Here is a 14,501-nt window from a genome sequence, read left to right as displayed (position 1 = left end):
AGAGTAGGGGTCAAGGCTTTTGACACTGTCTCCCATAACGTCCTCATGAGCAAGCTCAGGAGGTGTGGGGCAGAAGAGCAGACAGTGAGATGGACCGAGAACTGGCTAAACAGTAGAGCCCAGAGGGTGGTGGTCAGTGGTGCAGAGTCCAGTTGGAGACTTGTGACTAGTGGTTTTCCCCAGGGATCAGTGCTGAATCCAGTCCTGTTCAACATCCTCATCGATGACCTGGATGAGAGGACAGAGTGTCAGCAAATTTGCTGATGACACGAAGCTGGGAGGAGTTGCTGATTCAGCAGAGGCTGTGCAGCCATTCAGTGAGAGCTAGACAGGCTGAGGACCTGGGCGAAGGGGAACCTCATGAGGTTCAACAAGGATAAGTGTAGAGTCCTGCACCTGGGGAGGGACAACAACATGCACCAGTACAGATTAGGAGCTGACAGATTAGAAAGCAGCTCTGTGCAGAAGCACCTTGGAGTCCTGGTGGACAACAATTTATCCATGGGACAGCAATGTGCCCTTGTGGCAGAGAAGGCCAATGGTATCCTGGGGTGCATTAAGAACAGTGTGGCCAGCAGGTCAAGGGAGGTCCTCCTCCCCCTCTACTCTGCCCTGGTGTCCTGGTTTGAGCCAGGATGAAGCCAGTTTTTCTTTTGCTGATTTTTTTTTTTTTTTCAGTGAGCTTTCTTCAACTAGCAACTGCGTGTTCTGCTAGGTTGATAAGACAGCCTAAGTAGAAAAACACCAGTTCTTCTGCCAAGCACTGATCTGCTTTGACCTAAATACTGATTGTTTACAAATTATCTTGCTCCTGTGCCAGTTTTCCTCTTCTCTCCCAGGATTAACGACCTGGCGGCCCTGTGTGCGGAGCTGACGGCGTGCTGCACCCCGCTCAGCTCCGAGTGGCTGGGGGTTGTAAAGGCTCTTTGCTGCTCTTCAAACCATGTCTGGGGTTTCAATGATCTGCTCTGCAGTGTGGATGTGAGTTCAATATCTTCTGAAGTACCTGTCAAACCTCTTTCCTTGGGTGCACTTAGAGGCACTGTAAGGTTTCCATTCAATACAAGATGCTGAGCACGAATTTAGTCCTGTATCCATTTCAGTGTGCAAGGCTTTTAATGAGATTCCTGATTGATTTTTATCCTTTCCTACATCCTCAGGGTTAATGTAGATTTTGGGCAGTGCTTAGATTTTTCTCTTTGTAATTTATTTTTTTTCTTTATAATGGAGTGATGTGGAATATCAGAGGTACCCTGGAGAGCAGGCATGGGCGTGTACTGTTTCTGAAATGCTCCTGGATGTGCAAATAACTATCCCTGTTGTAAAGACCCTGTTTTGGTGTTGGCACTTGGGTTGTAGAAGGGGTGGTACACCTTGCTCTTCCTTACTCACCTGGTGTAAGTTACTGTAGTCCTGTTGAAGTCAGCAGGATTGTGGTGACTAATGCATCTATTCAGTCCATTCATCTACAGTTGGATGACTTATGCCTGTAGGAACAGATTGAAGCTGCCTGCACTGGGGACACGGTCTTGGAAGTCCCGAAGCTAAGGAATGAGTACTGCTGTTATCAGTTTTCCCAGAATGATAAAATTTACTTGAGTTTTTATTAGACTAATGCTTTTCATTTCAGAATTCGTGGTGTTTGAAAGAGGTGTCTGTTCAGGCTAAGAACTACAATTATTTGCCATAAAATGTTTGAGAAACAAGTTAAAATGTAGTGCTTCTGTGTAAATGTTTTACCTTTTATTCTTATAGTGGATTCCTTAATGACCCTGGCAGTGGGGTGTGCCCTGTGTGTGAAGCCCTGCAATGCTTTCCCTTCCAGGTGAGCGACCTGTCGTTCCACGATTCCCTGGCCACTTTCATTGCTATCCTGATTGCCCGGCAGTGCTTTTCCCTGGAAGATGTAGTTCAGCATGTTGCTCTGCCTTCCCTTCTTGCAGCTGGTAAGAAAACACAAGAGAGAAACTTCAGATGAAAACTTAAGGCTTCTTGAGAATTCTCCATGGACTGAACAAGTGGTGTGTTCCCAGCTGTGCTCCTGTACAGAATGCCACTTGGTGTACATTGCAGCACGCATGTCCCTGCAGCTCCCAAAGGAGCCAGGTCAGAGCAGAGAACCCACAGGAGACAAGGGGTGTCAGTTAGGGGCAGTACACTGCCCCCTTCTCTTGGGCAGCCCCACCTTCTGCTCTCAACTCTCCTGCCCTGTGCTCTGTGCTCCAGTGCCTGCCAGGTCTGCTCAGGGTGTGCATTTCCTCCTGGCCTCATTGCCTTCACCTCCAGCCCTGGGGTGCTGTAGCTGTGGTCCTCTTTGTTGGCCACTTCACACATTTCTTTTCACTTTCTGCTTGCATTTGTGTTTCTTATTTCTGCTTTGATGGTCAAAAGCCCTTTCATCTATATATTCTTTTCTGCCATTATTTAGGTCTCTCGCTTATCAAGAATCATACTGTTCTTTCCTGGTTTTAATCATTCAAGGCCATAAATGCTGACTCCTGTTAATAAAGTTATTGTATTCCCATTTAAAATGGGGCTGTGAGGTAGAACTTTTCCAGGCCTGTCACTGGGACTTGTGAGCTTCTGGGCAGATGCTTTATGTCCCCATCCCATCTTCTGTAGCCTGTGGAGATCCGGATGCTGAGCCTGGGGCCAGGATGACCTGTCGGCTACTCCTGCACCTCTTCAGGACACCCCAGGTCTACCTCTTTCCCCAGGGAACAGGTAAGTTCAGCTCTGTGGTCTTCTCATTTCAGAAAGTGAGCCCATATGGGTTTTGATGGCTTCAGATTTCATGTGTGAGAACATCCAAAGTGCAGGCAGAAATGAGAGCCTGTTCACAGCTGCAGGGACTTCAGGAGTGAAAAGCTGATGCACAGTATTCTTGCCTGTTTGGGAAACGGTTCCTATGCATGTAAAACTATACGAGTTTCCTGCAACTTGCTCATGATCAATGCCTGGCCATCCAGATGTGGCATAATGTTGACATAAACCCCAGCCATAATAATATTACATCTTAAAAAATAAAATTGAGTTTTAATGCAGCATCTGTGTACACTTCAGCAAAGAGGAAGACGTCTAGAAGAACTCTGCTGTCCTGATAGTTATCTTTCTTTTGGAATTCCACTGAAGCAGTCCTGTGAGCCTGGGACCTGTGAACACTGGGTTTGTGCTGGTGCTGCTGTTGGCAGTGGCGGAACTTAACGCTGTTCCCACCTTCCTTTATGCAAAGGACTGTCAGGGCAGTGGCAGCTCCTGTGGGGGCTCTTCTCTCAGTGACACACAAAGTAACAGGAATACACGTTGTGCAGCTTGGTAGCTTCACGTGGCCGTTGCAATGAGATGGGATTTTAAATCAGGTGTAAGAAAGCAAGTCATCCAACAGGAGACACCTGAGGAAATTAGTTCTCAGAATGTAGTAGTGTAGTTCTTTTTCCTTTACATTTGAATATTCTACGGCCTGACCTGTGTGTTTGCCACAAACCCAAAGAGGAAGGAAAAGGACAAGGAACCAACACCTAAACATTAAAAGGAAACAAGCCTGGAAAGAACCTGGTGTTGACGTAAAAGTGTTTCCACAAATTTGATGACAAGACTGTTTCTATGGGAGAGTGAAATTGAAAGAAAAAACATTTCTAGCTCTGAAGTGGTGCCATATTGCTCCATCTAGAAGTTACGTTCAGTCCTGTTTTGACCAGAAGGGAGTGAACTTCTGCTGCACGTTTGAGCAGAACAAGGAAAAGCCATGAAGAACACTGAGTAACAGAAACATGGGACATGGTCCTTGGCTTCCTTAGGAATAAAAGTAAATTGGAACGGAGAGGAAACCTCCTGTCTGAACTCTACAAATCAAACTGTGACCACACTGCAGTCTTTGCTTACACATGGCTCAGTTAACTGCCTCAGAAGATTCATCCTTCCTTTCTCTCTCCCTCCCTGGATTTCAGTCGGTTTATCTTCTCCTTGAAGTCAGCAAAATCACTCGCTGCCTTCTTCTGCAGTCTGATTCTGAGCTGCAGGATTAGGCTTCACTGTGCACCAGGCATTTATATTAATTAATTTTGCTTCATTTGTTTTAAAGACGAGGTGAGGGAAGTAATTTCCTAAATCTGAGGAGTCAAAAACGAAACACGTTTCAGTGTCTTCTTGTGGCTCAATTTGCCATTTACGGGCACACAGTGTGATGACAGACTCCTTTTATCTTTTAAGTGATCCTAGCTTATTTTGATCCATCATAACCGTGCATCCCAGTTGATTCAAGATCAACAGGTAAGTCATTAAAGTTTCAGAAAACTCAGTTCTCCATCCAGTTATTGTGCTTCTGTAGCTATTTGAGATGAAAAGGGTATTTTAGTTGGTAAATAACAACCACTTTCTACAAGATTTACTCTTCTTTCCCCAGGGAAATTATTTCCTGGAATTCGTTCTTCCTGCGACCGTCACCTCTTGGCTGCTGCTCACAACAGTATAGAAGTGGGAGCTGTATTTGCAGTCTTAAAAGCAATTTTGATGCTTGGTAAGATTATGCAGAGTCACATGTAATGGTTTTGTCTTTGTGTTCAGGCAAAAATCAGATTGTGCTACTTCACTTCCCTGGGAATGCTCCTGGGAAAGGAAGACCTGATGATAGGAAAAAAATGTGGCTGCTGTCCATGCCTCTGTAGCATGTGAGTAGCAACCCCCGCACAGGTCAAGAGAAAGAGTTTTTCCCTGGTGAGTCAGCCCCAGCCAAGGAGCCTTTGAGCAGATGTGGCTTTTTCCTGTTTTGACCCCTACCCCCACCACCAAATCTCAGGACATTTCAAATTCGAGTCCCTCTCAAATAAAGGGAGGACATATGGTCTCAGATGGTTTTCCCCCACTTTTTTCTGTGTTTTACCACAAGTCACACGTGTCTGTCCTTGTGGAAATTACAAAAGAACCCCTGCTCAGCAGCTTTCTGCAAGAGATGAGTTTGTTTTCCCAAGCAAATAACTGCCTCAGAGCCTTGGTTGGCTTAAGTTCAGCCAAAGCTCTTGTGACCTGTGGTGTATTTTTGGAGCTAAGTAAATGTCTGGTTAAACAAGCAAGATCTTCCAGATGTGGACATACTCACAGAGGTACATATACCTCCAGCTGTTTATATCCCCATTGGCCTTTATCGGCCAATGTCTCAGAACTGTCTCAAAACCCCCGTGATCCTTAATGATGTGACTGTATTGGGAGATACGTTCAAGGCGTAGCTATGGGATGGACTCATGGATTTGAGAGTGAGTTTGAAATATGTTAAGGGCCCTTGTCTATGTTCTCTTGCTATTCAGAGTGCTGAGATTTGCTGTTTTTCTTCATTAATGGTGTGTATTGTGGACATTTGTTGTTTCATTTCTGTGCAGGAATGTGGTCTGGGTGGGGTCTGGAGCAGGGTGGTAGGAAGGAAGGTCCAGGCACACCGTTTGTTTGTACCTTTGCTGCATCATATCTCCTCCTGTAGCTAAGATGTTATGTTTGGAGATGTCACTTTTTGGTACCCTGCATAAGTTTTTTTTTAAATTGTGCTTGATGATGTGGAGCTGTGCCAGCATCTTGCAGAGCAGAGGGCTCCCCTGGTGTCAGCCAGGCTCCCTCTGCCTGCTCTGCTCTTCTCCATGGAAGAGCAGTCTCTCTTCCTGAGAAGTTCATAGCAAGGTGGGCTAAGGGGGCAGTGCTCAAAACTTGTCTCTTGATCCATGGGCTGTTAATAAATCAAAGTAAGGGCAAAGATTTGGAAAGGAACACCTGAGAAGAGCAAGTAACCCAACCCTTCATTAGCTGCCAAAGCAATCCCACCCACTCATGGACCTCTTCCTGTTGAGCACACAGGGACTTTGTTTCGGCTGAATTTGTATAAGCCCTCTCCTGCTTCTGAAATACACATTAAAAAGGTGCTGTGCAAAGTGAAGCAAGGGGACCGTGCTTTGACCACAGTGATGCCCAGTCCCAGGGCTGCCCTTCTGGCAGCAGCTGCCTCCCTGCTGCCTCACGGAGATGTCCCCCAGGGGTGGCTCTGGGGACGGGCTGGGGTGAAGCTCAACCCCCACTTCTGTGCTTCTGCCGTGCAGGCGACGCCGAGATTGGCAGCAGCTCCTTGAAGAGTGAAGAGTTCCAGAGGAGAGGCTTGTTAGATGGGCGCAGTGAGGATGAAATCTGGGGTTCCTCTCACACTTGGAAGTCCTGTGGAAGAGCTGTTTCCATGGAAACTGCTAGTTTAAGCGAGTATGCGAGATACGTGCTCAGAACAATTTGCCAGCAGGTAACCTGGAGCTCTGCTCTGTCTTTGTGTGGAGAAGCAGTGGTCTTGTGTTTGGAAAGGGGAACACGCCTTCTGGTGCAAAATGGCAGTTGAGATCAACTCAGTGTCTGAGCTCTGACTGGGTTTCCTGGTTTGGACAACTGATGCCCTGAGTAGCGTGTCACTGGGGGGGAAATGGCTTTGGTTGGTTATTAGCATTTCACCTTGTCAGAATGGGTGAGATTTTCCTACCTGAGCATTTTGAGAAGACAGCAGGACCCGCTCCATCAGCTGTCTGTTCAAAGTGCTTTTGCAGTAGCTTTTGGTTTATTGCAAAGTTGCTTTCAAAGTATAGAAGAAATGAATTTTGGAAAACCTGGTAACAGTCTTACACTTTCAGGTGGTACTGAATGACAGAAGACGTTTCTGATCTCACGTATTAGATGAGCTATATAGTTCACTTCAGGTTTTGCATGTGGAAAAATCCCTTTTCTATTTAGCTCACCAGAAGTTAATATTACCTTGACACTCCTTGTGAGCCTGTTATGTGATTACTTACAGGAGTGGGTTGGAGAGCACTGTTTAAAAGAACCCGAGAGGCTGTGCACAGACAAAGATCTTATTTTGGATCCCGTTCTTTCAAACAAGCAAGCACAGAAGCTCCTTCACCTGATCTGTTACCCCCACGGTGTTAAGGAGTGCAGCGAGGGTGACAGCCCTCAGAGGCAGCACGTCAGGCGCATCCTGCAGGTAACTCAGCAGCACCACCCGGGGACCCGGGCTGGCAGGTCCTGCTGCGGTCACACGCTGCGTTCTCCTTTAAAGATTGTGCTCGGGATCCCCAGCCTCTGCGGTGAAGCTTTTATAGTGTGACTTCTGGAGTCTCCTGACTTCTGGCTCCACAGCTGGGGAGGAAACAAGCGTGTGCAGCAGGCTCAGCACTGCTGTCACTGCTGCCAGTCCTTAGGGAGCCCCTGGAAAGGGAGCTGCTCTTGGCTCCTGGGGTGGAGGTGCCAACTGCTGCAGCAGGGCTCTGTGGTGAAGGACACTCCTGCTCCCTGGGAAAGGCTCAGGTGCCTTCATGGACAGTCCCAAACTGATCATTTCTTCAAATTCAGCAGCATTGGAACACTTCCTTTCTTAATGTACAATGTCTTTTTTTAGTAGATCTGTGAAGAATCAAGTCCGAACTATCTGGACCAGGACAAATAGGGATCAGAGTCCTGCAAAATAACAATCTTGGCTGGTGCATTCACTTGAATTGTGTCTAGATGGCCTTGTGCTAAATACAAACATGGCAATGTCTGTATTTAGCATGGCCACTGTGGCAATGCCATGGGTTAATGTAATTGCCTAGGAAAAAGCAAATTACATTTTCAGTATTCACATTTAACTAAACTCACATTATGCAGAGACTGAGATTTTTATCCTGGAGAGCTCACGGTTAAAAGTGTTGAGTAACAATGTTAGCTGCAAGCATGTGGAAGTTAACAAACATTCTTTAATGGGTCAGATATTTTGGGATGTCATTAGCCTGCTAAAAAGAGCCGTGACTGTGATGATCTGCTTATAAGAGGGGCTTGTGCCTGTAAAGTATCCAATGATGAGACTGACTTTCTTCTCCAGACCTGTAAAGTGCTGACCCTGTGTTTTAATGTTACTTCTCACCTAGAACTTGGATCAGTGGACTCTCCGTCAGTCTTGGTTGGAGCTGCAGCTGATGATCAAACAGTGCACGAGGGAGCCTGTGAGTGTCTTAAAGCTTTCCTCTCTAAAGATTGAATGCAAAAAACTATGTTAAATTTTAACGTAGTCGGTGAGCAAACATACCACAAATGTGCTAGTTTACTTATGTTTTACTGTAGGGTTCTGGGTCTGTGGCTGAAATGAACAGCTTGTTGGATAATATTGCAAAGGCGACAATAGAGGTGTTTCAGCAATCCGCTGAGCTAAACAATAACTCTTCTAACTCTGGTATAGGCCTCTTCAGTCCAAACTCTGTTGGAAATGCTGACACAAGTAATACAAGACAGAATGGTAAAAAGACATTCCTAAGGTATTTTTTGTAGCACCTTTTTAATTATTTTAGCCAACGTGATGCTTAATTACGTGTAGATTGCCTAGACTCTTTTGCACTTGAAGCAGGAGCGTACAGAAAGGAGTGACCTGAAGGTTGCTTCAATTTACCTTCATTTAACGATAAATATTGTTGATACTCTTGAGTTTCTCTGGAAACAGAAGTTGTGACTGCTCAGTCCACAGTAGTTATTCCAGATGCATTGTGTCAACTGCTTTGTTGAAGCAGTTCAGTCTTATAACAGTTAATACTGGTTGCAGAGCTACGGGGATGTTTTGGCTGAAGCAAGTTTGTTCTACTTGCAGCTCCTCTGAGCGGCGAGGAGTGTGGCTGGTGGCTCCCCTGATTGCAAAACTGCCCACCTCTGTCCAAGGTAGGGTCTTGAAAGCTGCGGGAGAGGAGCTGGAGAAAGGGCAGCATTTGGGGTCATCTTCTAAGAAGGAAAGAGATAGACAGAAACAAAAAAGGTATGGCCTTGGGGGAACCCTGTGCACAGAGCTGAAAGGTGCTTTTGAAGGAGGAGCAGACCAAGGGCTGGATCTCAGCTCCACTATACCTCAGTGGTTCACTTCTGTGCAGCAAAAAGTTGTCCAGCCCAGACAGGGTTCAGGTTTCATTTAGTCTGAAGAAATATAATTGGTTTCAGAGGAAGAAATGTGAAACCTTTGTAATAAACCTTCCAGTGGCTGTTCTGCAGCTTGGTGGTGGGAAACGTTAGAGACTGGAGAACAGTTGGAGCACCTGGTGTCTCTTCCCTTCTGTGGCAGTAGAAAAAGTAGCATTTTTCTTGCCATTAAGATCCCATAACTGGCATGTCACTTAATTCCTGTGGGGAATCTCTACCTTTCTAAGTGCATGAGAATTTTGATGACTTAATGATTATTGATTTTCCTTTAGTAAAATGTTCTTCCACAGTGTCTATAATTTTTTTTTGTACTTTCTTACAGTTAGGATAGAAGTGACACTCAATATTACACACAACAGGGTCTCCTTGCTTCACGTACCAACCAGCTTTCTTTTTATGAAGCTCTTCCAAAGTACAGTTTGAGAAAACAAATCACTTCTTAAAGGCTGGTGGTGTTTGGTTGTTGTGTATGGTCCCACCATGAGTTTCTTGTCCTTGCATCTTGCTGCTCACCTTTGGTTGGTGCCTGGAGCTTTCCCTGACCGTGAGACCAATGATTGGGCTTCACCACTTTGTGGCACTCTTGTAGACCCGGGTTGCATGTATTGATTTTTACTTAAATTTTGTGGAGCCTTTTAAATCTACTGCTATTTCTCAGCCTCTTCCACCTGTCTTATTTTCCCTGTAAGGCTGGAAGTTTTCTCTTTTGTCTTTCCACCATAACTGCAGCCTGCCCATGGCTGGCTGTTACGCTGGACCCTCCCAGTTCTTTGTGTCGTTCTTTCGCTTTGTCTTAACATTATGTTTATAGTGGATACACATTAACCTAAAAAACCCCCAAGTGGAAGCAGTCTGAAAGCCCTTGCCCTGGCATGGCACATCTCCAGGCTCAGCTGCCCCTCGAGGGACTGGCACTCGGCTGGAATTCTCCCTGAATCCCGGCAGCTGTCATTCTCATCAGTGCCTGGGGAGGAAATTTGGGATTTGCTTCAGATCACTAACATGGATTAGAACCTTCAACTGCCTAATCTCCATTAAAATTATATCCCTGGTTAATCAAAGTACTCTTAAAATAACAGGTTCTGTTTGAACGAGGCCTTCAAGCATCCCTGGGATGCTTGGTCATTCCGTGCCTGGAGCAGTCGTGATGTTCATTGTCAGTGTGTTTATCCTGGCTGGTGCTCTGATGTGCTGTGTCCTTTTAATTCCTCTGGCAAGGCTTTAATTTGCTAAAACAGCAAGAGACACATATGCCAGCAATGCCACTTCCAGGAAAAAAAAGTAGACAAAACAAGGAAGGAGTGAGGATGGGCAGAACCAACGTACCTTTCCTAATTGCCTGATGGTGTTTGCCTCTCTTGCAGCATGTCTCTCTTGAGTCAGCAGCCTTTCCTCTCATTGGTGCTTACTTGCCTTAAGGGACAGGATGAGCAACGGGAAGGGCTTCTAGCATCACTGCAGAATCAGGTTAATCAGGTAAAACAAGTACATAACCATGGGTACCCTTTGTTACGTGTTTTATGTGTCATCAGTTTTATGTGTGTACAATGGTGTAAAACCAGGAAAATTACAGTGTGATGGGATGCCAAAAGGAACAGTCCAAGGAAGGGAGGATGGGGAGGTTTTTGTTCCTATTTGATAGGGAATACGTCTTTTTTTTCTAAAACTGTCACAGGGATGTATCATGAACTTGAGTTTGTTTTCAGTTCTGTCTGGGAAAAACAAGAAAATGTCTGTCCTGAGAAGAACAATCTTCTCAGTGTCCAGCTTGATCATAAACAGTTTTTATAAATTTGCAACTTTTCTTCTTTAGGAAAGCCCTTTACCTCCTCCAGTTGGCACAGATAAAGAGGTGTTCATACTTTAAAAAGCGATATTGCTAGTCCCAAACAGCCCACTGCCTCCAGCTCTTCCTTTGGATGCCTTGTGCTCACTCACAGCCTCTGCTGATTCTGCTCCAGGCTTCCTGCTCCCCTCTGGGTCATATTCTAGCCCACAACTGCCCCTTAAGACTGTCTTCCAAATGAACATGCACTGTGCCCAGGGTAGAAGGTGCATATTTCCATTTTTCTGTCTCCAGTTCCTCTGAATTCCTGTGACAGTGGGAACTGATACTCATAGGGGCCATATTTCATCACACTGCCTCTCAGCTCAGGTCCAGGCTGTGATGTTGGTCCACATCCTAGTTCAGCTCATTCCGTTGATGTTTTTTATCCTGATGTTACTCCCACTTGGGCTTTCCTTTTGCTGGATGGCTTCTCCCCTGAAATGCAGCCGGTCCAGGTTCCCTCAGGTTCTGGTCATTTCTTATCCAGAGGTCCCACCAGATCCTGTTGGGAAGCTGCATCCAGTGCAAGAGATCTATTTATTTACAAGAGATCTATCTACTGGTGAACAGTGAGAGTGTTTGAACCAGTTTTTTTAAGAAATACAAAGCTACTTATTGTCTTTTTGCTAAGACAGGAAGATCAAGGCAAGCAATTGATAGCACATTATTAGCTCTTTACAAATTAATTTATTTCTGCACTAGTTTGCTTCGTCTCCTCTAAACCTTAAACAGGCATTAGGATAAAAAGGTTAACAAGCCTTTATGATTCCTTATAGGTAATGGTCACAAATACTTTAACTTCAAAGGGAGAACATTCCTTTGCAGGAAGAAAACAACCTTAATCAAATGCTTTTTCTTAGATCCTTAGCAACTGGAGGGAAGAACGGTACCAGGACGATGTCAAAGCTCGGCAAATGATGCACGAAGCCCTACAACTTCGTCTTAACTTGGTAAGAAAGACCTGTGTGGTTTTCCTGATGTTGCAAAAATTATGAGCACAGCCTGATGCTGCCCCAGGTCCAGGCCAAGGGGACCTGAGCCAGCTGTGACAGGCTCTGGGGTTGCTGTGACTGCACTTAGAGTGAAGCAGCTGTGACGTGCTGCTGCCTGGCATGGAGACATGCACTTTGTTGTGGGTGGGGAAACTCCTGACGTGGGAAACGTTTGGTTTATTATGAAAGCAGGGAGGTTTTATCCTTTTGTAAACCATAAACCACGTATGGAGTTCAGGGAGGAATCTTATATGAGCTCAGCAAGGTTTAGGAGCCGAAAGCAGGGACTGAGAATTGAAACAGTCTCTGTATTTACTGAGCAAGATGCAAACCTGAAATAAGCTTTAAGCATTTTCTGTAGCTCCTTCTTAGGAGGAGCTTTTTGCTGGGATCATGGGATGGGGAGGAAAAGGGATTTAAAGTCAGCACTTGGAGGTGGCATTCAGCGCACAAGAGCTCATGGTACTGGACAGCAGTGGTGTTCAGCAGCAGCCCATGTGCCGAGCCTTGCCATCTGCTGTGCTGCAGGTGGGTGGCATGTTTGACACCGTGCAGAGGAGCACCCAGGGGACCACGGACTGGGCACTGCTGCTCCTCCAGATCATCACTTCAGGAACAGTTGATACGCAGACCAACAGGTACATCTGTGCCATTTCAAGGGGCTGATTCATGCCCTTCGTGCTTTTAAGTTCAGGCTGCATGTATGTTATTTTTATGTTTGTTTTACTATCACCCTGTTACTGCTGGAGCCCAGCCCATGTGCTTGGTGCTGGTCTTGGCTGGGAGCTCCTCTGGTGTGGGAAGCTCTGGAGCTGCTGCTGATACTGCTCCCACCAGCACAGATCTTAGCCTGGGATTCCCAGGGCCTATCACAGCCTGTGCTGGCTGTGGCTCTGAGCTGGGGCTCTAATGCAGGGGTGCAGGAGCCCACCTGCCCACCTGCAGCTTCACACTGGGCTTAGACAGGCAAGCTGGGTGGGGAGGGCGGGGGGGTGCAGGGTGCCCCAAGAACCTGGCTGGTCTGCAGAGCCACGTCTGGGGCCTTTGCCATCAGTCCCTGTCCTGGCATCTCTTGTCAGTGGGCAGTTCCTCAGGTACCTCTTGTCTTTGCTCCCAGCGAGTTGTTCACAACCGTGCTGGATATGCTGGGTGTCCTCATCAACGGGACACTGGCCTCCGACCTGTCCAACGCTTCCCAAGGAGGGCCTGAGGAGAACAAAAGGGCTTACATGAACTTAGTGAAAAAGCTGAAAGTAAGTTCAGTCTGTCTTTTGAATGGCGTTCTGTGCTCTTCTTTACTCCTGTCATTTCTAGTGTCAGGCCAGGCCTCTTGGAAAATCAGGATAGACTGAAACAGCACAAGTGATAACAAGGAGAAAAAAAAAAAATACAGGAATGTGGGATGGGAAGAGAGACTTCTGATATTTTCTTGATAGTATATGAACATTAGGGACCCTGCAAGACAGTTCCTTTTGTTCATATTTGAAATGCTAAATTTGCATGACATGTTTTCTACATTCTGTTCAAACAAGAGTTGGAAAGATAACGTACATGCTGAAGAAAAGAAAACAAAAAAACCTGGCAAAGCCACTGCTTTAAATTTAGTAAAAGTACAAGGAAATGATTCATCCAGAAACTGGACATTTTCTAATAGTGAAAGCAGTGCAATGCTTCTCTTCCTTTTTCCCCCCTCTCTGATTGATCCCGTGTCCTTATTCTGCAGAAGGAGCTGGGGGACAAGCGCTCCGAAAGCATCGACAGGGTTCGCCAGCTGCTGCCCTTGCCCAAGCAGACATGTGAGATCATCACCTGTGAGCCCATGGGATCCCTGATTGACACCAAGGGCAACAAAATTGCAGGATTTGACTCCATTGATAAGAAACAGGCAAGAGTAAATGTTTCCTGTCACCTCAGCTTTTCGCGTGGTTTTTGAAGCACAGGAAATCCAAGCCAGCAGGTCCAGCACGTGCCTTCATGTGCAGCACCAAGTGTTGCACTCGTGCTGCCCTCCAGCTTTCTGAGGTGCCCCAGTCACTCCTGAAGCTCCAGCCACAGCAGTGCAGTCTCTTTTGCACAGGTACAGGCTTTCTGGGAGCAGGGATGCCCAAGGTGAGGAACGCTGGGCTGGTCCAGTAATACTGTAAAAAATAGTTGCAAATTACCAGTTTTTGGTGTCAAATCTATTTCTGCTCCAAATATTGTGCAGTTGCTGTTTGCATGATCCATGTGAACAGCCTCAGGCTGGGGCGGGTTTCAAGGAGCAGGCAGGAGGTGCTGAAGCCTGGCCCGTGGGCTCCAGCAGAACCTGGGCCAGGGGCCAGGCACCAGCAGCACCCATGGGAGCCCACCATCCCCACCCTCACTCTGCTCTGGTACTTGCAGATAGTCTCAGAGCTTTAGGTAGATGTGCAGCTTCGATGGAAACAGTTTTATGTCACTTGTACAAATTCAGGAGTCTGGGTAACCTTTCCCTTTCTGCTTTGTCTGCACTTCACTCTCTGTGTTTGCCAGCTGCTCTTCCTGTTAGATCCATAGTCCACGGGCAGTTGGAGCTGCTGAAGGCATGGATGTTGACCTGGGCTCTCTCAGTTGTGCAGTGTAGGCTCTTGGCTGCTGTCAGCCAACTCCACAAAAGTTACCAAAAAGGAAATTACTTGTGACTTGAAGAGCAGAAGCTCTTACAAAAGTATTTGCTTTCCATGCAGAATCCTGCATTTGAGAGCTTGTGTGAC

At 46.3% G+C, this 14,501-nt stretch overlaps 1 protein-coding gene across 1 annotated transcript in view; it reads left to right on the top strand.

The window, feature by feature from the left end:
- MED12L (mediator complex subunit 12L) overlaps positions 1 to 14,501 on the top strand; it is a 116,009-nt gene that overhangs the window by 89,515 nt on the left and 11,993 nt on the right. The window contains exons 22-35 of the mRNA XM_051627003.1: positions 840 to 981; positions 1,826 to 1,946; positions 2,623 to 2,724; positions 4,403 to 4,516; positions 6,078 to 6,268; positions 6,809 to 6,997; positions 7,920 to 7,994; positions 8,113 to 8,303; positions 8,630 to 8,791; positions 10,314 to 10,425; positions 11,638 to 11,727; positions 12,298 to 12,407; positions 12,887 to 13,022; positions 13,493 to 13,654. Coding sequence (XP_051482963.1) covers positions 840 to 981; positions 1,826 to 1,946; positions 2,623 to 2,724; positions 4,403 to 4,516; positions 6,078 to 6,268; positions 6,809 to 6,997; positions 7,920 to 7,994; positions 8,113 to 8,303; positions 8,630 to 8,791; positions 10,314 to 10,425; positions 11,638 to 11,727; positions 12,298 to 12,407; positions 12,887 to 13,022; positions 13,493 to 13,654 — 1,897 coding nt within the window. The remainder of the gene's footprint in view (positions 1 to 839; positions 982 to 1,825; positions 1,947 to 2,622; positions 2,725 to 4,402; positions 4,517 to 6,077; positions 6,269 to 6,808; positions 6,998 to 7,919; positions 7,995 to 8,112; positions 8,304 to 8,629; positions 8,792 to 10,313; positions 10,426 to 11,637; positions 11,728 to 12,297; positions 12,408 to 12,886; positions 13,023 to 13,492; positions 13,655 to 14,501) is intronic.

Source organism: Apus apus, chromosome 8, assembly GCF_020740795.1.
Source record: "Apus apus isolate bApuApu2 chromosome 8, bApuApu2.pri.cur, whole genome shotgun sequence".
Classification (NCBI taxonomy): domain Eukaryota; kingdom Metazoa; phylum Chordata; class Aves; order Apodiformes; family Apodidae; genus Apus; species Apus apus.
The sequence above is the reverse complement of the archived record's forward strand: the minus strand, read 5'-3'. Positions and strand labels throughout refer to the sequence as shown.